Source organism: Egretta garzetta, unplaced genomic scaffold (assembly GCF_000687185.1).
Source record: "Egretta garzetta isolate BGI_Z169 unplaced genomic scaffold, ASM68718v1 scaffold39, whole genome shotgun sequence".
NCBI classification, from domain to species: domain Eukaryota; kingdom Metazoa; phylum Chordata; class Aves; order Pelecaniformes; family Ardeidae; genus Egretta; species Egretta garzetta.
The window spans coordinates 1,891,067-1,917,118 of record NW_009260945.1 but is presented as its reverse complement, the minus strand read 5'-3'; the positions used below and the strand labels follow the sequence as shown (position 1 = coordinate 1,917,118).

The following is a 26,052-nucleotide window of genomic DNA, read 5'->3' as shown; positions in this document are numbered from 1 at the left end:
AAAATAAACAAATGAGAAGCTAAGATAATGCAGATCTTGAATAATTAGGCATGGGAAGAGTTTTATGTGAATGCCTTTATCCATTTAATGAACCTCTTGTAGAAAGTGAATACCCTAGAGCCTGGTAGGCAGCATATGTAATCGCTAACTAGAAGGCTGGAAGGACAGTGGTATGAAATTGCTGATCTTTTTGGAGCAATAGAGATTGTAGCACTTATTTAAAGATGCATCAAAACCACATTTCTGGATGACTGTGAATAACTTAGCGCTAGATTATAGTAATTAACTTAATCCTAACAAGTCAAGATTGCCGCTTAGTGTTTAAATAATTTTTCATTATAGAAACTCTAATGTTAGATGCAGCTTTTTCTCTAACACCTTAGGAGGCAGCGGCAGTTCAATAGCCCCAATTTCAAACATGACTCTTAGTTGCAAAGAGCATTTTCACTTTTCTCTTTACAGTTGTTCACCAACATATTTCTGTCCATGACCAACGTATAAAATAAGTTTCTCAGGTGTTAGATAGTCATCCAGAATCCAAGTTGACAAATGTGACTGAAGAGTTGAGTAAGGTTAAAACACAGCAGAGCGTGTCTTCCTACTAACAAGTCAGTGATAAAGTAAAAAATGTTGAATTTTATTAAAAATTTGTTAGACAATGCTGTTAATTTTTGAGCTAAAGATACGGAACCCAGACTCGCATGCTAATAACACCTTTCTGATCAATGCCACATTATTTTGCAAAGATGACAACCACAAGATATTCCCTGTACTATTATGGTGAAGGAGTTTGGTGTGGTGTCTGTCAACCACTGGAGTTGATCTAGAAGCAACCGAAGTCAGTAGGATCCCCATTGGTGTTGGTGGGTTTTGACTTAGATCCACTGAATTTGCACAAGTGACGCCGGTGCCAGGTAGCGATAAAAGAAAGGTGATGCAGTTTAGCTTAGGAGTTTTAAAGTTACCCTCTGCACTACTGACTTCTGCTCACTGTGGTTCATGTATTGTGGGGAAAGTGTTGCGGAGGCTTAAGTTAGAGGGTCGTGCCACCCCATTTTTCCTAGGAGTGGGACATTAAGTCACATTGACAGTACTGTATCTGTCACATACAGACCTCAGCTGTTAATGACCTGTCCTGGAAGGAGGATATTTGCTTATTACACGGAAATTTACTGAAGGACAGGTGAAACTGTAATTGCTAGGATTGTTCCTCACTCATTAAGTAGCATTACAATTTTTGTGACACGAATTTGATAAGGATGACATTCTGTAAATTATGTCATGATAAATACTGTTGTAGTGCTTCAGATAATTAAAATCTACCACCCCGCACCCAACCCCCCAATAATTAGGGCTGCTTTCTAATAACATACAGCCAGAGATTACATACATGTGTTTAGATATTCCTCTGTAACCAGTTTGTAGTAGAAACTTGGTTCTTATACTAGTATAGACTTTGTATAAAACTCTTCATTCTTTCTTGTGCGTTTCTGGTCTTTGCTTCATTCTTTGTGTAAATTAATTATTCCCTACTAAATGATAAAGGGTTTCCTTTTCTTGAAATGAAAATTCTCTTCTTTCTCCTACAGTACTTTTGACAGTTCCAGGTGAAAATTATTGTGTCAAGCCAGGTGGAATTAATAATTGGAATTCCAACAAAGTTCTAAACGGTTGTTATACACCTGTAAGGAGCAAAGTTTGTAAAACCACGGAAAGCGTATAAATTCAAGCAAAGTGGTGCTGGCACAATTCAAATGGTTTGAATTCTAGAGCGGGTTGTTACTCTGGCTTTCTTAGTAATTTGAAACTCTCTCCATACTATGCCTGTAGATTGGTTTTGAGGATAAGTCACACATCAGAGTCATGAACAGACACATTAGGTTTCATTACATTTTATAATCTTCTGAGGGGGTTTCATGAAAAATAAGGCACCAGGGAGAGGTGAATACCTGAAGTTAATTGGCCCAGAATTTCCCCCTCTTGACTTTTTCCTCCACAACCAAACTGCCCACCTAGTCTGACTTCTGTAACTTGATTAACTCCTCCAATCTTTAAAATGATGTCCGTCTGTTTTTCTCATGTGCTTTCATTTGCTGTTCATTTGTTTCAAAACCTCTCCTTCTTTCCATATGCAATATTGGTTTTGTCAGTTATTCAAAACTCAGAATGAGCAATGGCATGTCTTAGGTTATGTAGAGCTTTGACCTGTTTGAGTACTTTTTATATCTTACGTGGGATTAATACCTGTCTATTCTTTTCTACATGCAATTTATAGACTAGTCTTTTGTCTGCCTAAATTTGTAGACCTTCTTTATATGCACTTAGTGGGCTCCTCTTCCGTATAGTTTTTTGGTATATTAATTTACAGCAACAAGGACTAACATTTATCTTGGTTTAAAAAACCTTGACTTACAATATTTGGATGGATTTTTAAATTTTAAATAATTATTGCTTTCCTTTAAAAATGAGTTACTTGAAATAAAATTCAGATGTTGGTGATGTATGTTAAGACCAAAATTTGTCAATAAAACTTAGACAAGAAAGGTGTCATACTTTGTTCATCATGTGCACGTTGCTTAGTCCAGTGCAAGCTACGATAAGTTAATTCCTGACAAGAGCCACCGTAATAAATAATTGGATTTGTTGATTGTGAAGCAAGACTAAATTACTCAATCCTCTGCTCTAAATAGCTGACCACAGTTTTTACAAACAGCGTCTGTCAGTTTAAAGCTAACCAATGTAACTGCTAGAACATAATTATTGTTCTTTGACCCAAGTGTAGGTCATTTTTTTTCAGACCTTGTTGTATAGGTGGTTTGGGTAACACTGGCTCCCTGTAAAAAAAAAATCCTTCCTTTTCTGCTCCACGCAGAATTAATTTACAGTTCCTCTTCTAATCATGGGAGATACCTGATTGGAAACAGCATTCATGGATGCTACAGCCAAATGGTCACCTTGTATACCAGAGACCCCATGGAAGGATTGCAGGCTATAACCATGTAGGAGGACCACAGGGCGATCCAGCTTCATGGCGCACCAGAGTGGGTTCTGGGCTGAATCTTGGCCTCCCTGGTAAATATCATTTCAAAATCAGACCCCCTCACGTGGAGCCAAACTACTGTATGCACTAGTCGTTTCTGGGCAGATACGCTTTGGGTGATGTGCACATATCAAATAGTGGAAGCGATAATGGCGGAGAAGGTGTCCTAGAAGTGTATTTATAAGACAGTTCTCGTTGGTTTTATTGGATTTGATCATGAAATGATAAATGCGATGGATCATGATGAATGATTTCAGAGAGTTCTTATTGCAGTGTCTTTTAGTGAGCTGGTTTTTGCCATTTGGGGAAAAAAAAAGTTTTAAGTCGAATTTCTCTTTTAAAAAGCCTGCTGTACGCCTGCTTTCTTTTAAAAGGCAGGAGTCCATGAATAGCTTTATCATATATAAGGCAAGGGTCTTGTGGCTACTACTTACCACATTCATTCTGATTATGTAAAACTGAAAATCACTGCATTGAAATGAAGTTTCAATGTTTTTATTCAAAGCAGCTTCTCACAATGTATAAATACTGCATATTAACACACATGAAAAATACAACTTCTAAGGCACCCAGAAATGTGTCCATACACTAGTTACAGGACCATCGACAAATAAATTGTGTACAATTTGATCTAGACAGTCAATATTTGATATATCAGAAGATACAAGTCCCTCAGTACTGTACCAGTTTCAGAAAATATTTACAACACTGTGATATAGGGGTGCCTGTACCCTTATAATATTATAATATGTACTCATCATTACAAATATTAGAAACTGTTTTAGTCTGTTCCATGGCGTTCCGACAAAATAACTTAAGGGCCTAATTTGCAAAGTTCTACAATTAATTATTTGTGCAAGTTCTGAAAATAAATTTACATTGACATAATTTGTGAATTTTTGGTTCTTTGCTTCATCTCAGAGGTTTGGTAATAAGCCTTACCAATAGACATGCCATCCTAGCTGAACGTCACTCCTTTCCCAATAGGGCAGTGGATACATCTTTTCCCCTTACACTTGACATGGATGAGAATGCAGTGTCTGTAGCAGAAAGAGACTATTTGATCTTCAGTACAAATGTCAAACTAGTTCACTGGCGAAGGAACTAATGCTTTGTTAGAATAATGCAATTCTTTGGTCCTTTGTTTTTATGGAAGGCATAATATTTTTATTCACTAAAAATTGAAATCCCGTCTGTGAGTAAGCAAGCTAGTGAATGACTTTCAGTGTAGTATTTAAAGTAGCAGTAAAGAGATTTAATATGGCTTAAAACATACGGTTAATTGGGCAGACACAGATAACACATCTAGGATACCGAGTACCCAAATGTACTATGATTAAGATTGTCTATAAGTCTCTTATGTAAACTTCTTTAGTGTCTCCTAAAGAGCGCTGGCTTTAGCCAGATTTGACTTTTATAGACCCAGCCACACAAAGCCTGAGATTAAACTACCGTGGTTGGGAACACAAATGCACAGTTTATATATAAACAAAGCCCATGCTGACAAGCCTACCTATGTTGTTCAAAAGAAACAACCCGTATTATCCTTTTCACAAGAAAAACTTAAGGCCCTGTACTCTGATTTGCTAACTTTCTTACAGCAATTATTTGGGGAAGTCCTTAGTACTACATAAGCAATTATGTAGCTTTAAAGATTTCTTGTACCTAATGGTAAGGCTTATTCACAAATGCAATACATTTATAAATTACATTTAAAACTGTAAAGGCTGGCAAAATAATAAAAAAAATAACAAAATAAAACAAACCCCAACCAAAATTGTCTGTTTATCCCTAACGTTAAAAGAGCATTTTATTCTAATGAAAAACTATTGGCACAAAACCATTATATTATAGATTAAAAGAACAGTTAATAGTAGTGAAAAAGATTGCCTAAAACGCATACCCTAACCTACCACAGAAATATAAAAGTTTATATTCTGAAAATATATACTGTATTAAAGTTTGTAAGCTTATTCATTTAAACAGAAATGTACTGAAATAGTAAACTAAGCAACACTTATCTACAGCAAAAATATACATGCAGGACAACACAAAATAAATTGCTTACCTTTAATATCTACAAATGCAAAACTGTAGATTTTTAAAGATTGTACAAAACAATTTACACAAGAATAAAATAACATACTTAACAACAAATTGCATTTATCATCTTAAATACTGTGAATATTAGTAAAGGTACCCAGACTAATATGTACAGTACATCTAGATATCTGAATACCTAGTAAGGACAGAAACACAAGAGAAAATTGATTCTGATCTTTAAATACTGGAAAAGAAGCTTTTGACATTGTTATTACTCTTTATTGAAGGGAAAATAGATTCCATGAAAACTAGATTGTAACTGTATAGATATGAATAATTAAAAATGTTAACTATGGTTAGCGCTTGCTTTAATGGAAAAATAATTATAGAAAATGTATTTCAACCATTCCTTTGTCATAAAAAATGCTAAGATACAGATATCTGAAAATTCAGATGAAATGATGCAGTTTAAAGGTCTAGCAACTTACCATTCTTCTCTGTTTGAAAATCTCATATGGAAAGCATACCTTCACATTGCTGAGCAATTTTTCTATATTTATCTACAAAACCCAAGCATAGTATTGAAATAAACTTCCTAATATCTTATTAACACATGACTAGGAGTTATGGCTCTCTGGACGGGAAGAAAGGAAAAAAAGGAAATTGAGGAATCATGGTACTTTCCATTGCTTTTTTTTCTTTTTTTTTTCTTTTTTTTTTTTTTTTTTTTTCTTTTTTTTTTTTTTTTTTTTTCTTTTTTTTTTTTTTTTTTTTTCTTTTTTTTTTTTTTTTTTTTTCTTTTTTTTTTTTTTTTCTCTTCTGAAGTCATATGCTGGAGGCCTGATTGTGCAAACACGTATGCATGAGAGTGGTTTTCACTTCAGTAATCTCTCCCGTTGTAATGGGACTGCCGTGCAGGTGACTCACGTGCGCACACTGGCATAGCAGGGGCTCCTGCGGCCTCGACCCAACCAAAGTCTCTGCGCATGCGCTCTGTGGCGTTGCTGGCAGGTTTTGGAAATAAGCAAATGTTAGTAGAAAACAAGTGGTGCATCTATCGCTTCGATTGGTTATGGAAACAGTTCTGTTTCAGAGATGTAAAAAGAAGTTGTTTTCCTAAGTTTTTCTGAAAGCATTTAAAACAGGCTAATTAGAAGCCAGATTTTGTCTTTTTAGTGAAGAATTTCCATGAGAACTTCTGCCTTTAGGCTAATGATTTCTTTACAATTCAGTGGTACAATTAGGCCATAGAAACAGGACTTTTAATTATTTTTGGACAAAGAAATGTTATATTAATGTGTTGAAGGCTACCGTTTGCTATAATCAACTGTTCGTTAACTTTACAAAGGCTTTGTTGAAACTCTTCATGGAAATACGGGGAGGGAAAATAGCTAGCAGCCTCATTTGCAGAGGTTTAAACCACAACCAAGTCACTGAGCTCAAGGATGGAGAGCAAGTGCACAAATTACAAAGCAAACGAATGTGCAAAGCTTCTGCTTCAAGAGGTTTTAATTCGGGCATACTAAAATGGCAGGTGAAGTCACAGAGCATGCTTGTGTTATTTCCATATTAATTGCCTTACTAGCAAGGAAGAAATGGGAGCGATCCAGTGTTCACAAGTCAGTCAGTGTCACTGAAAAGTACTGGGATCACATTCTAAACTAGCAGATTGGAGTTTTGTCATTTATTGTGGACTGCTTTTATGGATAGCCATTAAGTTCTTGTACCAGGTGGTGGGGTGGCCAGATGTGGAGAGCTGGGAATAGCAAAACAAAATCTCCCCCTCCACTTAGTTCAATACCTAGCACCTTGTATAAACTGTTGGCCCACACCCAAAGGCCTCCAGAGCAGAAATTATCTCACACCTGAGGAATCAGGCAACTAGACTAAGGCTCATAAGGATTTGCTTTTAGACTTCAGACCAAAAGGGGATGTTTAAACCTGAAAAACAGTACGATGCCACATAACGGCACCACTCACCCTGTTACTGACATCCGGCTAACAGGAATATAGTAAACTTAAATAAAGCATCTTGTTGGCGAGCCCTTCAATGCTCCTCAAGAAGGCAGAAAGTGAAGAGAGACTTAGGGGGGACTCGCTATTTCAGAATCCACTTTTTTCCCTTAATCCAGGCAAATGAATCTATTATTTCAGACATTTTCTGTACGATTTTGCACATAGAGGAGCATGCACGTGGCTGTTTCTTTTACTGCCCACAGCGTTATGTGTGTTTTCTATATATTCTTTATCTTTCTACACAATTTGCTGCTAAAAATGTGTCTGCATTCTCATGTGATGCCATTAATTCAGTCAAGGGATGTATGAAAATAAGATCTGTGATCAATAAACAGCTGAATATGAACACAAAATAAATAAGTTAAATAAATTCAACAAAGAAAAAAATCCTAGTAGTTTTTGCAAAACTAACTTTACATATTATACATATAAATTATCAGATTTTTCCATTACACTGTTAGAACTTAGAAAAAAATAATTAAAATATATCTAAAGTATGGAGTTTGGGTCTACAAAATATCGTGCTGACCCAGTTCTTAGGTTGAGCCCTCTATGTCAGCCCAGATGTGTTGCAACAGCAAGAATAAGTTAAGAAGGACAGACAAAATAAACCATTACAGATGGTGTGCCTTATTGGGCCTCAGTGGTGCTTCTCAGCACATGGAATGTATACTTTTATCTGGATGAGCACGTGAAAGATGCAGCCCTCTGTAGAGATTATGTGCACGGAACAAGCCTGCCTACGTCTCGGTTACACAAAATCAAACCAGCTACAAGCAGCTGTGTAGCTCACAAGGAAATCGACACAACCATATGTATTAGGGTACACTGTCACAAATTCCTCAATGATGCATTGCCTCTGCTTTTCAAACACAGGTAATGTTTGACTCTGTTCACAAGCGGAGCATTTTCTCTTCGAGTTAGGCCAAGACATCAGACTTCGTAGATTTTGTCTTGCAAGTAGCTGAATAATGAATCCAGTCCTTTGGAAGAACTCCACAGCTGTTTTAACATCTGACACTCTTTCTCATTCACATCTTCAAGTCCGGATTTCAGGAAGCTCCTCACGAGACATTTGGACTCTTCCAATACCTAAAGCCAAAACATCTCTCAGCATTTTATTTTGAATCTGACAAAATTATTATGGATAATGGCGTGAACAGCATTTTTACACTACTAACTCTGTTTTACAATCTAAGTAACTCCTTTGGGCACAGAAATTAGATGTGATTTACAGCCCTAACTCCACTTGCTGATAGTCAGCATCTTTAAGAATTAAGGACTTCTGAGGTTTATGCCTTAGTGCCGACATTTTTAAAAGGAATGAGGGATTCTGAAGTAGCTTAGTTTATTGAAGGTCTGCCATGAAGCACTAGAAGGAGCTGAACTCCCTCCTGTTGAAAACATGATCCCTTGAAATGAAAATGAGTGAGGCGTGATATACTGGCTACTTGTTTTCTCAAAGGTAATCTTTAAGGTTGTAGAGGTTGGAAACCCAAGTTTGGATGTCCATCATCTTTAGCAATTTTCCCTTCATGCGTCATTTCCTTATCAAAACAGAAATGAAAAGGAAGGGGCCTTACTGCACCTATTTTTTAAAGTTTATTTACTGACATTTTTATAAAAGCGAAATATTTTATAAAAGAAGGGTGTTAAGCAAAACAAGCACCCTCTGTGTTCTGGAGTTAGATTTGCTTACCATATACAAGCAGTCATAAAAAACCACCTAAGGTTTTTACAATGGAAAGCCCAATCTCAAGCCTTTAGTAATCGCTCTAAGTTCTTAAAGGCAAGAACAGCAGGTCCATGGTTGCTCCTATAGTTCCTCTCTTTTTTTTCCTAGGCCCATTTTTAGACATATTGAGATTGCCGCCTTCAAAATTCTTTTTGAAATGTATAACACCAGTATGTATCTCACAAGGAACCCAACTAGTCAAACAAAACATTAATAATTCATAGATTAGTGATTTTGGGGGGCAGAAGACAATGATGTAAACTAATGAAGTTTTTATGATAAGGGAGATGTATGCCCTCCGCTCAGCTTTGTCAACACCTGCGTGTTAAGCCCGGTTGCTCTCTGTTTTAGGTTGCAACACTGCTATTCCAAAATAGCATTTCTCTTTAACTCAACTTAATGGTGTTAATTACAAATCATTGGGCCTGTGTATTTTTTTTTGGTCTGTGAACAAGTATCCACTGTGAACTTGTATGAGCTCATCATATTCATTATTTTTGTGACTTCAGCCTGATCTGCATTTAGGATCTCAGAGAGCAATTTTAACTCTCATCTTTGTCCACAAGTTAGCACCAGTCTTCCTAACAGATCTCAAGACAAAATTTCACTGGCAGCCAGTAACAGTGAGGGAAAGAAGAATTCACAGTAAGGTCCAGAGGTTTTCCGAACTCATATAATACATGTTATATCAGCATGATCAAATACGCTTATGCTACATTTCCAGAGAGTTTCATTCTGAATGCCTTTCATGAGATCTAATCTACACTTCATTTAATTAAAAATCTCCTGTGTCTCTGCCTTCTCTTTTACAACGGCTCTTTTAAATGAAACTGAGGGATGCTAAGACAGTTTCAGGCATAGGAAGTATAGCAAGAAACTGCAACAATTTGCACTTTATTTAGTGCAGTTTTATTGCAGCCAGTATCACTTTCTTCACTGCATTTTTTTTTAAACAAAGATGTGCCCAGAATAGGAGTATATCTGCCTGAAGGGAAAAAACCTTAGGAGGTAAAAATAGGAAAGGATTTTCTTTCAACTTTTATGTACATAAAAGGAAAGTTATAATACACTGTGACCAGACTGTGTTCAAATCCCTCTGTGTCTGGATCTCACCTCTCCTTCACAGCAGAGGTTAGCTTGGCAGTATCCTACCCTTCTGGTGCACTGTGTAGAACATTTTGCAGAATCAGGAACTATGCAGGTGCAGAAAAGAAGGCAGAGTCAGCTGAAACATAGTAGGCCAGGACAACGTGAAAGGCAAATATATTTTCTTACTGGCCCTACAGAGACTTCCCAGTACAGTTGCACAGTTTCAGACTCTTCCACCTTCATGAAGGAAACCTATGCTAAAATCCCTTTTCAAAATCTGGGGCAAGGAGGTTCCACTCATACTGAATGAAAGTGAAGATGGGGAAAGCAAACAACCCTCCCTGCCACTGAAAAGTGGGAAACTCCACAAGTTCGCTGATCCCAATCCAGATTTTCTGTTGTTAGCTCTCTTTCACAGGTATGGTGGTGGAAACGGAGGACCCACTATGTGGTGAGCCCTGGGAGCACACCTTGCCTCTGTGAAATGTAATTTTAGCACAAAGGAGTTTGATTTCTTACCACTGCGCTGCAGGATGCCATTTCCTTCACTCGTAGCATCACTTCTTGGCTAAATGTTGTTGGCCAAAATACTTGTGACACTAATCCTCTGCTGCAGGCTTCCTGTGCTGTCAGTTTTCTCCCACAGAACAACATTTCATTTGCCTGTGAAACCAAAAGTTTACTTGTGATCTTGGGTTATGATTGCCTTAAAAATTTTTCCATACTTGCCTGCTGCTTTCAAGATTAAATTTACAAACGGTCTCCTGTATCTTTCCATACTGCAAAATACTTAAAACGGAGTTTCGGTAGCTATTTAAAGATTGTGCAGGTGGCCAGAGCACAGCATGGGTTTCATTTAAGAGAAATGCGCTGGCATGCATGATCAATCTGCGTTGCTGATTTTACAAGAGTAACTGTCAGTGATACAGTGATACTGTGCCAAGAGTCATGGAACCTAGTATGAAATACTTTGTGGGGTAAATTCTGCTTTGTTATACTGGTAAAAACTAAGCAACCTTACTGGAAATCGTACAGGTTGGGTTTAGAGAGCAGTATCTTGCTCTGTTACTGCACAGTCCTAACACAATACAGACAGGTACTCTGCAACATTATTCTGATAGTGTGTTTCTTCCCTTTTCTACCATGATCTTAACAATCTTTGGTTTTTCAACCTGTGTTCAATCTTTCTTGTGTACAGCATGGGTAATATAGTGAATTCTGAGGTCATTTTGTGACAAGAAATGGGTAGGGATTAGATGAACTTTCCACAGATTTCATTTCCATTCAGGACAATTAAGAGAAACAGTTGTTTTCTAGTTTACTTTTTAAAGAGAGAAAGAAGAGCATGTATTTAAGACAGGTTCTTCAGCAATTTGAGGTGGAAAACCTTACCAGTGCAACACCCAGAATTTGTGGGAATGTGTATGATGAGCAGCCAGCTGGAGTGAGTCGGATTGTTGCATATGGTGTCTGAAACCATGCCTTCTCACTTGCCCAAACGATATCACATAGTGGTAAAATAGAAGCTCCTAACCCAAGAGCAGGGCCGTTGATAGCAACCACAATTGGCTTCTTAAATTGAATAAAAGCTTTTACAAAATCCCTAAAATAAAAAATAAGAGAAAGATCTTGAATACAGAAGTAACACTTAGATAAACACCCAAGCTTAAAGTACTTAATCTGAAAACAAATTAGAACCACAGGTGAACACAATAAATGCCATGGACCAGTTTTATGAGGTCAGAATTGCAAGATACTTTTTAGTTTGCACATGGAAAATTTTGCTCATAGTTATTTAATCTGTCTGAGTACCTGGGATATTAAATAGTTTTGTATACGTTGTATGTGAACTGATGAATTGGAATGCTCTGACTGTTGTACTTTATGCAGAGTGCTTTGGTTAGGTTTAGTTTTACTTCTGGACCAGTAACTCATGAGTTTGTACACATTGTGCTTCTCTGTTTGCTCCACAATGGCTAGTATGGATGCTGATGATCTGGTTTGGCTAACCTGATGAACACATTATAGTGTAAAAGACAGCAAACTCACAGGTGGATTGCTGAATATTTATTTTTTTCAAAAAGTTGTCTTAAGATCCTATGTCAAAGGTTACTGCAAGTCCCAACAATGGACTGGAAGATAGTAAATGTTTATGGCACACCAGCAGAAAGAGCAAGACCCACAAAGGGGAGTCAGAGAAACAGAGAAATGTTTGAACAGGGGAAGAATTAGGTGAGAGATCTGTTGGGTCTTCATTGCAAATGTCTTCGGCAAAGACATAACAAAGTAGATGCCCTTGCCTGACTACAACAGTAAAAGTGAAGTGATGGGAAATAATGGAGAATTGGATTCATTGGATTCATCTGGATGAATGAACTAGAACATGTTAAATTCTGTGCAATGAGGAGATATTTTAAGTAAGTTACCTACCAGCAACTGTGGAAAGACATCTGTTGAATGGAACGGCCTGTACACCAATTAGGAAAAAGCATGAGTGTAATTGTGGGCAAATTATGGGCTCCAGCAGCTCAGTGCACAGCAGGTATATGGAGGCAAACGATATGCTCAATTACTTGAGAAAAGAGACATGTATAAATCAAATTCAAAACAGAAGAGGGAGATTCTGTTGCTGCACTGGGTATTTATTAGATCCAGAGTGCATCTTTGCTGACAGATTTTAGGAAAGAACACTTTGTCGAATGTGCCCTTTGATGAGTTGCAGCTCTCCCACTGAGGTCAAAAAGACCTAGACTTCTGTACCTGCGAACAGGAGATGTGCCTTGCAGGTTAGAGTGCTGATTTGACAAAAACCGGAAAATACACTGAAGATCAGTATTTTATTGGACTGAAGTGCAAGGGCATCGGCTATATTTTAAATGAAAATTAAGAGTCTGAGGTGACCCAGCATTAAATGTTCAATGAATGAGTTCTGTTTTTTCAGGCTATCTAGTAAGGAGTTGATTTTTGACCCTGGGAACATAGAGAATCGTGGGAATTGATGCAGTTCTGTTCACACAGTGAGTAATAAAAGAGAAGATCAGTGGCAAGATGAAGAGAGTGAAATAAGGAACATCACATTTGTCTGTTCAAGACCATTTCTTTCTAGAGGAAAGCAGGGTTAAGGAGAGTTGTGGTTCATTTTTGATTGCAGAAGCAATGCTATTCCCTTATCTCATTATTTCTTCGGTTGTTTATGGTTGAGTAATGACTGTGGATCACTGCACCTGATTAATTCCAGAACCTTAGTAGTTAAGCAAGTAAGCCTTCCAAGCAGGACTACAGATGGGAACAGGGATGTGACAAATGATAGGTAAAAAGAACAAACTATGGATAAATGGTGGCAGCAGATCTGAGGACCATGTGGAGGCAGAAGAAAAGAGTGTTGTGGAGAAAAGCAGGAAGCATGTGGTGATAAATGTGACTGGAAGTGAATAGGGAAAAGCAATTAGGGATATGAAGAGGAAATGGTTACATGATGGGGAGGAAGAACAAAGCAGAACACATTAATGGAGGGTAAGGGCTGAAGGAAATGTGAAATCTTCACGTGAGTGTGCAAGGAAGGGAGAACCTGGAGATGGGGAGAAACTGGAACAGAACATTGAGAAGACGTGATGAGCCTCTGTCAAGAGGGAAGGATGGGGAGCATAGAGGATGGTACAATTGATGGGTATGGAACATGCCACCTATGGGATGAAGTGGAAGGCTACAGTATTGGGAGCTTACAAGGGGGATAAAAGCCTTCATTTGGTCTACAGAAGTTGCAGTGTCCAGCACTCCACTTCTCTGTGTTCCCTGTTTGGTACGTTATTTGTTTCAGTGAGTCGTCTTTGTACCCAGAACCTGGCATGTTCCTATGTCTCTGAACCATAAGTTCACACATGTACTTTCTGGGCTAGAAGATTCTTGTTTCAATTTAAGGCAGTCTTTGAAATGGAACTAAAATTGTAATTGTTATCGCGCAGTAGAGCCACAAGCTCAAAGATAGGGAAAAGTGTCACGTGCTAGAGGATATCTGGGAAGTTGACCATCAAATACACTTTGGGATGCTCAGATACCTCTGCGTCGTTGCAGAGGTCTTGCTGCAGGTCAGGGCTCCTAGGTACGTCAAAGGCTACAAAGAGGTTGAACAAGTTAAGTCATCCTTTTTTTCCTTCTGAGCACACCCAGAATTTTATGTATCAGGTCACATAATGATGCCCGACTGATGCTGGGGGACTGGTGCTGGGAATGCCTTCCAACAAGTCGTTCAGTTGCAGGGCTCTGTAGGCCACATAGGCACAGCTGCAGTGCAGTCTGTCTGTCTGCCTTTTCCCTGCTCCAGGAGTGCAATGCCGGACACACGCCTGTGAGTTGCAAGCCCCGAAGGCAGTGGATGAGGACAGGGGCCAAACGAATAAATCTTTCATGTGAGATGAGACTTGATGGGTATTTAAGCTCCCGTTTTAACTTGGGATCAGTATATGAAAGAAAGTGGAAACACATGGTAATCAAGATTTTAATTTCATTTTGATACAAGTCTAACTTGATGTAAAGCAGTGGAGGCGGAGATCCGTTAATGTGTTTTAGGACATCCTAACCACTGAAAAAGCAAAGTGTACATTTTTTTCTACTCTTATTACAGTATATTTTCCATGAGTTGAGTCCTTTGTTCACAGAAAGCACAGAGAGTGCTAAATGGAAAACGTAGTGTATTGTTTCCAGAAGTACAATAAAAATCTATTTCCAGTGGGCCTGAAGCAGACATTCTTGACAAGGAGCAGTACATTGTACCAGTGTTTCAAGAGTGTTCTGTGAGGCCAAGGATGGAAAAACTGAGTGTCATAGTCTGGCTAATACTCATTTGAGTGTTGAATTGGTAAGTATACCTGTGTATTAAATGTGTGTAGATAAATGTGTACATATATAACAATACCTATCTACAGAATATTTACAGGAATAATATTAAATTTGTATCTTCTAATAGAGTGTGAGTGTGCTTGTGCTTTTAAACAAGAATAGCGATTTTCTTCCCTTGCCTTTTTTTTGGTTCCACATTATTAAAAATCCCTCACATTAAAAAAAAGAAATAAGGATGTGTCCTTCAAAGAGTTTTTCTTTTTTTAAATATCGCTACATGATACTCAAGCATAGCTAGCGTCTTAAAAACGTCATAAATTATTATATTAAAGAAGTACATTTTAAATTCTTTCAGAATAATTACTACTTCGAGAATTTCAAAAGTATTAAACTGAGGATCCAAACTGATCTGCAGTAGTTGTAACCAAGATAATTGGTGGTTAATACATGTCATGTAATAACTAAACCTGATCTTATGTTATACTAATATATCCAAAATACAGAGCTGTTGTAAACCAAATTCTTTAATATTCCTTCATAGAATTATTGCAAAAAGTTTCAAAGCTCTCAGAAGAATAATATTTATTTGTAGGAAGTGGGGGGCAAAAAAGGGACCAAACCCTCTCCTGGTACAGACTGGTGAAATACCATTGGCTTTAGTGGAGTAATGTTGATTTAGACTAGAAGATCTGCCAAGTATGTATAAAGTACACCTTGTGGATAATGAAAATATTTGGTGATGTATTGTGCAGATTGATTTGTAGACTGCATGTCATAAACCCTGGATTTCTATTAAGGTAATGTGATATATATATGGAAAGTCACATTTTAGTTATGAAAATAAAACTACATTTACATATATATTAAGTAATTTAAGTTTAAGAAAGAGAGTGGAGACCCTTCTAATAAGGTTCTGAAATACAGTGGCAGACTGCTATTTCAACAGAATATGAGTAAGCCATGGATTGCCATTTGTACTGAAATTCATTAAAATGATGAACAGTAACACAAGTAAAATATCTGTCTTTCAGGAACCACTTTAGAACATGAAGCAATAGCTAATTTGGAAAAACAACAACAAAGTTGTATGTGAATTTGGAGGAATGATTTGAAATATTAAATACAGAGAATTGGAATAAAAAAATCCCTATGGATATTAGCACCGGAGTAAATGTGCTTTCTTTTCTAATAAGGAAAGGTCCAAGGTTCTTCTTACTAAACAAATTTGTAGGACTATAATTAGAATGCAATCAACACTTAAATATACAACATTTTTGGACCTGAAAAATATCTTTAAAATCACACACTGCATTTCATAATTTAGAGATCATAGGTAAGCTTGGGTCACCTTATAGCTTCTGCAATCCTAGTGCTTTCCTTTCTTCTGTCATTGGATAACCTGCCAATTAAATATGAGTAATCTAGGCCACTACAGAATACACTTCCCACTGCGCTGAGAAGTAAGAGTTTACTGTCATCAGCTGATGCATTGCACAATGCTCTCCGAACTTCCTTCATGATCTGTGGATAAAGAAAAGTAAACAATTCGACATGCATGCCGTTGCAATATCATTTCCCTAGTTTTACAAACCTTATTGATTTTGAGAGACTTAAATTTTGGGCACTATTAATACTTACATCAATTATATATATTTATATAATTTTAATATACCTTGAATGATAACACTGAGAGTTTACAAAATATTTTATATTTGGAAGTGCTTTGTTGATGCTTACTAATTCAAAGAGTTTTTTAGGACTTGGCTGTTCTTTTCTTATTCTATGGGAAATTCTAGCCAGCTTATGCTATTTGATCGCAATTCAAAAATTTCAAATATCACTTTTTTGTTTTCATCGTGTATATTCAGTGTACATCACTGTATCCTCAGTAACACGGTTAGCACAACAATAGCCTATTAACCTCAACATGTTGTAAGCAAAATCTGTAAACCCCAGTTTTAAGTTCTTCAACTACTTTGGTTTATATGACTTCAACCAGAGCAAAGCAGGACAAGAGGACACTGTATACATCAACATGACAAATATATTATTCATTTTTCTGTGGTCAGTGAAAGTCTACAAAAGTTAGAGCAAAAAAGCCACTTGAAAGAGAGACATTTTGACTCTGATTTACAACTGGATCAAGCTATTAATTGCACCATAAATCAAACCTAACCAAAATCTCTGTAGAATTAGGCTGCTGGTATTGGAAGAAAATGGCCTTTCATCTGAGCAGAGAATTGTTTTTCTAGTGATTTTTAAAAGGAATTATTATTTCATAAATTTCTGATGGGTAACTTCTTGTTTGGTCACAATTCAACGTGCTTTGTAAGCTGTAATTGATTTCACCCATTTCAGCTTCCCTTCTCTTTAGTGACTTGCTCCTCATTTCGAGGGTGATGGTTTCATCTAGCCTGACACCTCCTACGCTTAAACATACCCACGTGTCAAAGTACTTCCTATAGACAGGGTCCTGTTGAGTCACATTTTTCTCTTATGTATTTGAAAGATTTGCTGTTAGCGTAAATTTAGGTATAAGACAGCAAAATGTGGTTGGGGGATTAAATATGGTTTCCATGTGACAGAAACCCAAGATTTTTGAGCTTGTGTTTATTTTTGTTCACTACTTTCTGTTTCCAAAAATTCTTTAGATCTCTGAAGTGCCTTATTTAAGAAATGCCTCTAAACACAGAACAGAAGATCTGTTTATATCATTCTAGGTAGACTTTTATTAGAAATCCTGACGCTTGTGAGACCAAGCTTGCACTTGTATATTCAAACCATGCAGTGTGATGCTACCTGCCTGCTTTCCATATGTGTTTGCATAAAAATGATTGTTATGGGCTGCTGAGACCGGGACATGAGAAAGCAGGTGGTGAACTTTCAGATGTTTCACTTTTACCAGTGCACTTCAGAACGCCTCTAATACGGAGTAGGTGACAGTGGGTGGCAGTGAAGTAATTAAAAGCAGCAGAATTTGGAAGTGTATTTGAAATTCTTGTGCAGGTACGAAAATGTTATCAGCGATATTACAAGTACTGTTTATTCTCAGAGTCCCAGAGGCTGTCTCAGCCCTCAGTTGGTAAAAGCGTAGCAAAACCACACGTTTTGTAAACAAAGACATAAAACCCCTAAAACCTCTGTTCAAAGTTAAAAAAGAAACCTCAGAAGGTGGTATATGTTGGAATAAAAAAAATATATGTATTTTGATTTTCCCACTTCCATGTGAATGCAAGATTGTCCTCTTAGTTGAGTTTAAATGTTCTCAAAATCTGCTTTCTTAGGGAGGATGTATAAAGAGTATCAGAGAATCCCAGTTAAACATTTCTATATACAATGAGGAGTGTTGCTTTAAAGGTGATGCCACGATATGATACTCCATTCAGCAAGTTTCTTTACTGTTCCCCTCCCTCCAGTGACATTTGCATATGTACCATCTCTCTGATGTTACCGCTGCTACCCTTCAAACACATTACCATTACAAACCTCTTTTTTATCTTACCCCTCATTGATTTGGATGGCTAAAGCCACCTAAAATTATACTAAACTTTTGAGCAGAGGTTATACGGTTATACTACTTGTAGGAAAAAGCAATATTGTGCTATCACTGTTTTTTCAATGTTTTGGAGAGAGTGATATTAAAGGTCTGTTATTAGGAATTGATTTCTCAGATATAGCTGAAAATGGGAAGGCTTTGACAGCATTTTGGACAGTATTTTTGAGCAGGATTAGAAATTTAGTTCCACTGCTCCACTAGTTTCTAGCAAAAGAAAACACTATCAGAAACCAGGAAACCATAACATATCAGTGTTTTCAGTCTCCAAAAAGTATTTTTTTTTTTTAAATATCTGTAAGTTTGTCATTAACTTTATCATTGAAAGGTGCTTGGAGGCTCACTGGAATACACCAATATATTGGTGTCAATTCTCACTCCCTTGTTTCATGCCATGATTGCTTTCCTGGTGCCGTCCAAAATTCACCTGGTCACCTTGTCACACACCCTTGCTGTAGCCGACCTGCTGCCCGCTGTTGCTTCCAAATGCCTTGGCATCATGGGTTTCCTCGTTGATTATCTGGGTATGGGTATTTCTCTACAGATGTTTATATCATTATAGGAAAGCTACTAACAATAAAATACAGATAAAAAAGATGGTTTGTAGGCTTACAGGACTGTCTATTAAACTGCAGTACTGTGAAGTAAATATAATCTTAGTTCAGAACTGCTGTCTGGTTTTAAGTACAAATTTCCACGTAATGCAGTAGTGGATTCAGTTTGCAAATATAGAGATACTACGTGTCTCCAGTTACATTTCTTTGTCAGATTCCATATTCTTTTTCTCCCTTCCATGGTCTTTAAACCTTCCCTCATTTTGGTATAACTATGGCATTTATCCAATTAAATTTTACTTTCTCTAGTGGACCAGATCTAATATTACTATTTGCAGGGCTCCATAGCAGTATTCTCCAGTTCCATGCTTTTTTTAATTAGCTTTTTTTATGGTCTTTTAGTTAATTTCCAGTTGTGGGGACAATATTTTTATTTGCACGCATTTGACTAAAATTTCTGAGGAAGTATTTATAAAACAGCATGAGCCAGTTCTTTTGCTTATGAAAATCTATTGGATTATAAATTTAGACCAGGCTCCACTAACTATTTTATTGAAACCCAAATATATAATAAAATTATCGCTTTCTCAGAAGTTGCTTATTTTTTTAATCCTGTCAAGAAAATAAGTTGGTTAGTTCTTTAATAGGACACCTTATATTGCAAAATAAATATAAAATGTTTAAAAACTTCACTGCACTTCTTAGAAGCTTATTTTAATGCCTGTCACTGAATGTAGGAACTTTTAAAAGGCATTTGGTGCCCTTTGCTTTCAATACTGCTTCCATTCTGGGGAAATCAGGAAGCTGGGAATTTATCACTGTAATTATACAAAGTATCTTGAACAGAAGTCTCTTGTTCATATAAACAGAAATACTAGTTTAAAATGTTAACTTCTCCGAATCTCTAAGGATTCACTGTTGATATTCTTAAAGGTAAATATTCTGTAAATATTACAGTAACCCAAAATTTTAAAGTCATTCAGTTGTTCTTAGAACCTCTCCCACAATCGTACCTTTTTACATAAATACACTTTTTGTTACTTACTGACTCTGTGCAAACAGATTCCGAGTCCTTTCTGTTTAATAAATAAAGGACTTAGGAACCTATAAGGCTGGCTTCAGGCAGAAGTACTGGCTGAAAAAACAATTTGTCTTTGTATGAGAGCAAAAATACAGATAACAGTAAACTTGTACCTGCCTGGTTTTTTTGGTTTTTTTTTTTCTTAAATCAGCAAAAGTTGTAAGTAAGGAAACGTGAAGGCAAACCAGTGCTCCAAAATTCACCTGGTAGAACTTCAAACCCTGTAATTCTCATGGCTATGAATTTGAAACCTGATTGTTTTGTATGAGAAGTGTATTTGAGGTAGTTACATCAGTCTTCAATGAAAACATTAGTTCTTTAGGGTATGCGTTGCTTTTAATGCAGGGGAATATTAATTCCTAGCTCTATTAATAGTGTAAAGTAAAACCAGTGAAGGGATCCATTTAATCTTCAGTCTGAAACAGAATTTGGATCCTTGAAATGTGCTGAGTTAAAACAGCAACATCATCATTGGAGAAAGAACTTCAGAAGCAGCAAAAGACCCCTGAGAGAAAATGCCCTAATGGAATTTATAATGATGAAATATTTTACATACCTATTTTAAAAATTAATTTAAAAAGTAGCAAGCCTAAGTCCCTGAAATAAAAACAAGCTGTGCTGTTTCATGACACTGGCTTGGAAGTTTTATAAGGTCTTGTAAAACATAAGAAAGAATTTCTGTAGTGCCCTGAACATTTTGTAGAAAAAAACTCAATTACTAAAGTGGCACTGAGCCAACTTCAATCAGCGCAAATGCTGCTGGAAGGAGCATCGGCACATTTCATTCTAAAATCACCTGTGCAAACCCACAGGTGTGATGTGGTCACCAAAAACATAGGGTGAAGATTCAGGCAGACTCCTCTAAACTTTACTTTTTCTTATTTATTTATTTATATTTTTTTTAAATAAATGAGTTCTTCATTATTTTAATTAAATTGGCATAAGTAGCAGAGGCCAGTGGTTGAACAAAACTATTAAATTTCATCTGAAGATAAAGCACAAAGGGAAGCAGGGTTGTTTTGGGGTGAGAATGGTTTTGTATAAGCTTAATTTTATAATGACTGTGGGCAGTGCACACCTTTTCTTTCTTCCTAACATAGAAGGCCAAGAATAACCAGAGCACTATTCTAACCGCACCAAGTAGACCTGCTCTGAGTAAATTAATCATTTACTATTTGGCAAACATAATTTACTGAATGTCTAATAAAGCTTGAAGTTAGTGTTTCTTTTGACAAAATGAAACATACTTTCTTCATTTTGTAGGAATTTTGTGTTTGTACTTTTTATTCACTAGTGATAAAAGATGTCAAAACTGAAAGCCTTGTAAATGCACCTAAAACACTTTGTCAGTTTGTCTCAGCTATGGCTACAGGTGACAAACTGTAGGGACGAGGCATTCAACACATTCCTCCTTTCAGTTCCTTGGATTTTTGTTGTAATTGCCAGCAGGGATGTGGAATTGCCAATATTGGAGGTGCTGGATTTTGTGGTGTGAATGATCGTGGGCTGCAGCCTGGACCGAGGCCAAAGAAGTCGTTTCATGTTTGCCAGCAAGCAGCCTTCAGAGAGCAAGAGTTTTCAATTGCTCTCAGCCTGGATGAGTTTTAAACAGACAATCTCAATGTGGAGACCTCATTACCTTGATTAATTCCTGACCATCCAGATCCTGGTCAGTAAAGTAGTTTTCTAAAATGTTTTCCTGGTTTTTGAGAGGGCTTCAATAAAGGTTCTGTAGTCTATGCCGGTGATGCAAGAAGAGGACTACGATTACATGCTTATCATTTATTCTTCCACAGAGGTGGGTTCCCGGCATATTGAAAATTTTCAAAGAATGAAATGGATTGGTTCGGCAGACCTGAAGAGCCTGAATTAATTCACTGGTTAGAGCATTTGAACACTGCCGATGTGGAACGGCACAGCCAGCAACGTAAAGGTATGTCTGTTCAGCCTGAACACAGCAAATCCTTCATTTCATACTTTTTTAGGCCCTTGAGCTCTTCGTTTAAATTACCTGCAGTGTCAATTAGTGGTAATTAATACATGGATGGAACGATGGATTTGATGCAATCTAATGCATTTTAAGGAATTAGTATTAAAAGCAGGTGTTTGGTGTTCTGTGTTAATTACCAAGATAGTCCTTTTAAATATCACACAGTTTAAAAACTGGGAGTGATAAATGTATGTACCAGCAGTTTTAACTATTTATCATCATTCTGTGTTGTAATATCCATGCGTGGGTGTGCATTTGGGAAGGGGAGTCAAATTTAGAGCCCATCATCCCTGCCAGTGGTTTTATCTGAAGCTCGTAAGTAATTATTTTCAAAGTTATTTGGTTTTGTGTTGAATAAAGTAATTCCTCAAAGCTACCATCTACTTTTCCCTCAAATGGTACCCAAGCTGCTATTTCATAAACTCTTATCTTGAAGTTATTGTATAAATCAGAGTGGCACTGGTGTGTCTGGAGGGTAGCAAAGGTAGGGATCTGCCACACTGCGCGCGGCTCATGGAGGAGCCTTGCTTGCAGAATGCTCCGGCAGGCAAAACTGGTGCTGGGAGGCAGCTCCTGCCGTTTCCTCTCTGATCTAAGGTAACCCCCTTCCATCAGGCCATTACCGCCCATGTGGAACAGGGCTCAAGCGTGTTCTCTGCTCTCCAGGACACGCACCCTGATGGAGGCATTTACGGACACCCCTTTTGTTCTGACATGGGAATACCAGGGCATTGCTGCCCGCTATGCTGGGATCACAGGGAATGGAAGGAAGAGCTTCTTAGGCCTTCCAATGACCAATATACGTATTGGAGTAGTACAAGCTACAAGTCCAAGTGTATAACAACAATTTGGAAAAAGGGAATTCATTAATATCATTTAGATGTTGTACAACTTTATGCAATTCAGCTGAGAATAGAGCCCCTAATTGGTTAAGATTTCATAAATAAGGACTCATAAAGTGATTCAGAGAAAAAGCAATTAGGGATCCAGATATAATTTTAGAATTACTGTTTCAGGATATAGACTGAAATTCCTCTGTATGCAGCAACTGCAGCACTATTTAAATTAATGAGAGAGACCTGATTTCTCCTAAGGATAGTAAATATCAGTAACTTCAACATGTGAACAACTGCTTCACACAACTTCCCTGCTGGAAATACCGATTCTGCCATTCCTTTCTTTACTTCTAATTTTCTGTTTCAGATATGTAAATTAAAAATTAATTTCCATTGCATTCTTTTTGATAGGAATCCCAAGCATGAAAAAGTTAGATATACCTGAACTCTGTATTTCTTCTTTTATGATAATTAATTGGGATAAAAATACATAAAATCCAGTTCAAGTGCAGTGTTTCCAAGATAACCCACACATTAGGATGGCTTTCTTTGGCTTTTATGGCTACATGCTTACCTCTGGGGTCAGTGCATTGTTATCTGAAGTCTGACTTGACAGCAAAATATGGGTGAAACCATCTTCTTTCCGGACTACAATGTCCCTGAACCGGCAGTTACTTTCATTTTGACGCACGCTGTATCTTAGTCTCTTATCGAAGACATAATCTTTCTCCCCATCTAGTTTCCTTTTCACAGTGCTGTGTAGATTCAAGCTTCCATTGGCCAGAGAAGAACCTTTCAGATGGAAAAAATCAAAGCATAATTATGTCTATACCTTCAAAGAAATGGAGTTATACTTTCTATTAGCTTAAACATAGCTCGGTATTTACAATAGCCTCTATGTGCTAAGTTTGATAAATCAAAAAGATGCCTGGCTAGTCAAATGTGGCCTCAAGCCATTCTTACTATTCTGTGTTGCAACATGGAGTACTTTTTGTTCTCTGATCAGACAACCTCTAGATCCAGTGGACTGTAGCATGTAGGACTGGAACTCTTACTGGGATTCAGTTCTGCTTTGAAGATGAAAGCAATTGTATCCTAGTCTTTCATATGAATTTGGGGACATCTCTGAATTCATAGGAAAATTCTAATTCAGCTTTGGAAAAACTTGACATGACAGGTTTAGTCCAAACCTCATTTTTTCTGTTACATTTTCTTCCTTTTATGGTGACCAAAAAGTCATCAGTTTCAAATGACAATCTGAATAGACACTTGTTGCACATCTCTGTGTGACAGGAGGTTAGGGGAGCTCTTACTAAGCTGACACAACCGGCATTCTCTTCCATCTTGCTCGTGCTTAGCGTTAGAAGTAGCAGTTAGCCATCCTCTTTGCTCTGATCCCAAACTTCTGCTCATTACATTTTATACTAACAATAATTATTGACTTTTGACCAACGGATAGTCCAAATATTGGACTTTGTACGTAGAAAATATTAATGCTGATGCCATTTTGGAGGGTATCCAGCACTAGGAGAAAAAGGGAACTATGACGAGAAAGATATAGATCCTCCTTAAAAATAGATGAGAGTAATAGTACGTCAATTTTAAAAGACGGTTTATTCTGACTTACACTGTATATGAACTGTAAACTATTACTTTGCTTATGCTTACAGTTCCTCTTTCAGAGGCAATGTATTACGATTGGTAACAATGCTGAGCCGGAATGTTGAAAATATCTTTTTTTTTTTGTATGCAGTACTCCTTTTCTAATTACAGCTGTTTCACACTAGTGCCATTAAAAGTAAAGCAGAGACAGGTTGTTGAGGAACAGAGATTAAAGTCACTGTTCACTGAAATAGTTTCCAAATCTGCTTTTTGTTTAAATAGACGTGAGCCCACAATACGCCATATTTAAGAAAGGCCAAGAAAGAGCTGAACGAAAACACCTTTGTTTGTTCCGTTCTTTACTCCTGCCAAAGCTGACCTGTTCCAGCTTCTGGTATCAAAGAGCCAGGAATTTTTAAAGGGCAGATGACATGACTAATAGAACATAGATTTAAATGTTGTAGTTTAAATGACCACTATCCAATTAAATATGCTCTGTTGGAATAGAATTAAATGGTGAATTCATAACACGTTACTCTCTAAACCACAATCACTTACCCTCATCTTGGATTAGCTATGTTTCGACTTGATGTTTATGTAGGCAACTGAACTGTCTGGTACCTCTCAGTAGGCAATGGCCTGTGGAATTGTTCACAGTGTGTGACGTGCCTGTATATGCACTGCAGTTAAATGTGATGTTAAAACATATAGAGGGCTTAACAGTATTTAACTGGTACCTCATTTAGCTGCATCATGTAATGTGTGCATGTGTGTACACATAGATCTACACACAGAAATGCATGTTTGTTAAAAAGTCTGCTATTTCAGTCAATCATAAAACTTTTTCATTGTTAAATTAAGAGATACCATCTCAAGTATCACGTATATTATACTGAATAGAGCATTTAACTGGCGCAATACAAACACTGACAAATTATATCAATTTGAAGAAAAAGCATTTGAAGCCAGCAGAATTTAAAATTTGTTTTCTTGACACGAATTATCTACAAGTGTAGAAATTACCATGTGCTTGAATTTTAAAAATTATGAATAATTTCTGAGGGCACGTTTCTTCTTTTTCATAAAGTTTTGCTACTGCATATATTTTGACATTATTCTTACAAACGAAAATCAACTTATGAAATTACTAATGGAAAAATAATAGCATTGGGAATAATATACTGAAACAAACTAATTATTTGACTGAGGCAGACTTTTAAATATTGCATTTTTATCTATTCAATCCGTACTATGTTGCTTGACTCAGCGATAAGCTATACCAAGATGTGAAGAGTTAAATCTCCTCCCAAAATGTAAAGAACTTATAAAATCAGAGGCACAAATGAACATGGAATGGAAGATGTGTCAGACTAACTGTACTGATCATTTACCTAGTGTTGAAGATTATGCCACATCCATTCTAAATAGAGATGGTAAGAGAATGGTAGAAGATTAATTCACACAGATAAGCCAGCTCAACAAAAAGCCTCATAGTAGTAATTTTATTTTATTTTTTTGTTGTATTCTTGAGTAATGTATTCAGTTTGTAAATTAAATATTATATTAGAAACTATAGATCTTATAAAAATATTTTAACTGTCTGCATGCCAGCTGACAGAAATTTAACCAGAGGAAAGAAAGATCTAAATTATTAACTATGAGAGGAACATAAATAGA

General features: G+C 36.9%; 1 protein-coding gene across 1 annotated transcript in view; it reads right to left on the bottom strand.

Moving 5' to 3' along the window:
- Positions 1–6,408: 6,408 nt before the first annotated feature.
- Positions 6,409–26,052, bottom strand: part of CDYL2 (chromodomain Y like 2) — a 59,535-nt gene continuing 39,891 nt past the window's right edge. Inside the window, exons 4-8 of the mRNA XM_009647200.2 lie at positions 23,348–23,565; positions 16,108–16,280; positions 11,316–11,526; positions 10,443–10,586; positions 6,409–8,191 (exon numbers count right to left, since the gene is read on the bottom strand). Coding sequence (XP_009645495.1) covers positions 8,033–8,191; positions 10,443–10,586; positions 11,316–11,526; positions 16,108–16,280; positions 23,348–23,565 — 905 coding nt within the window. The 3' untranslated portion in view covers positions 6,409–8,032. The remainder of the gene's footprint in view (positions 8,192–10,442; positions 10,587–11,315; positions 11,527–16,107; positions 16,281–23,347; positions 23,566–26,052) is intronic.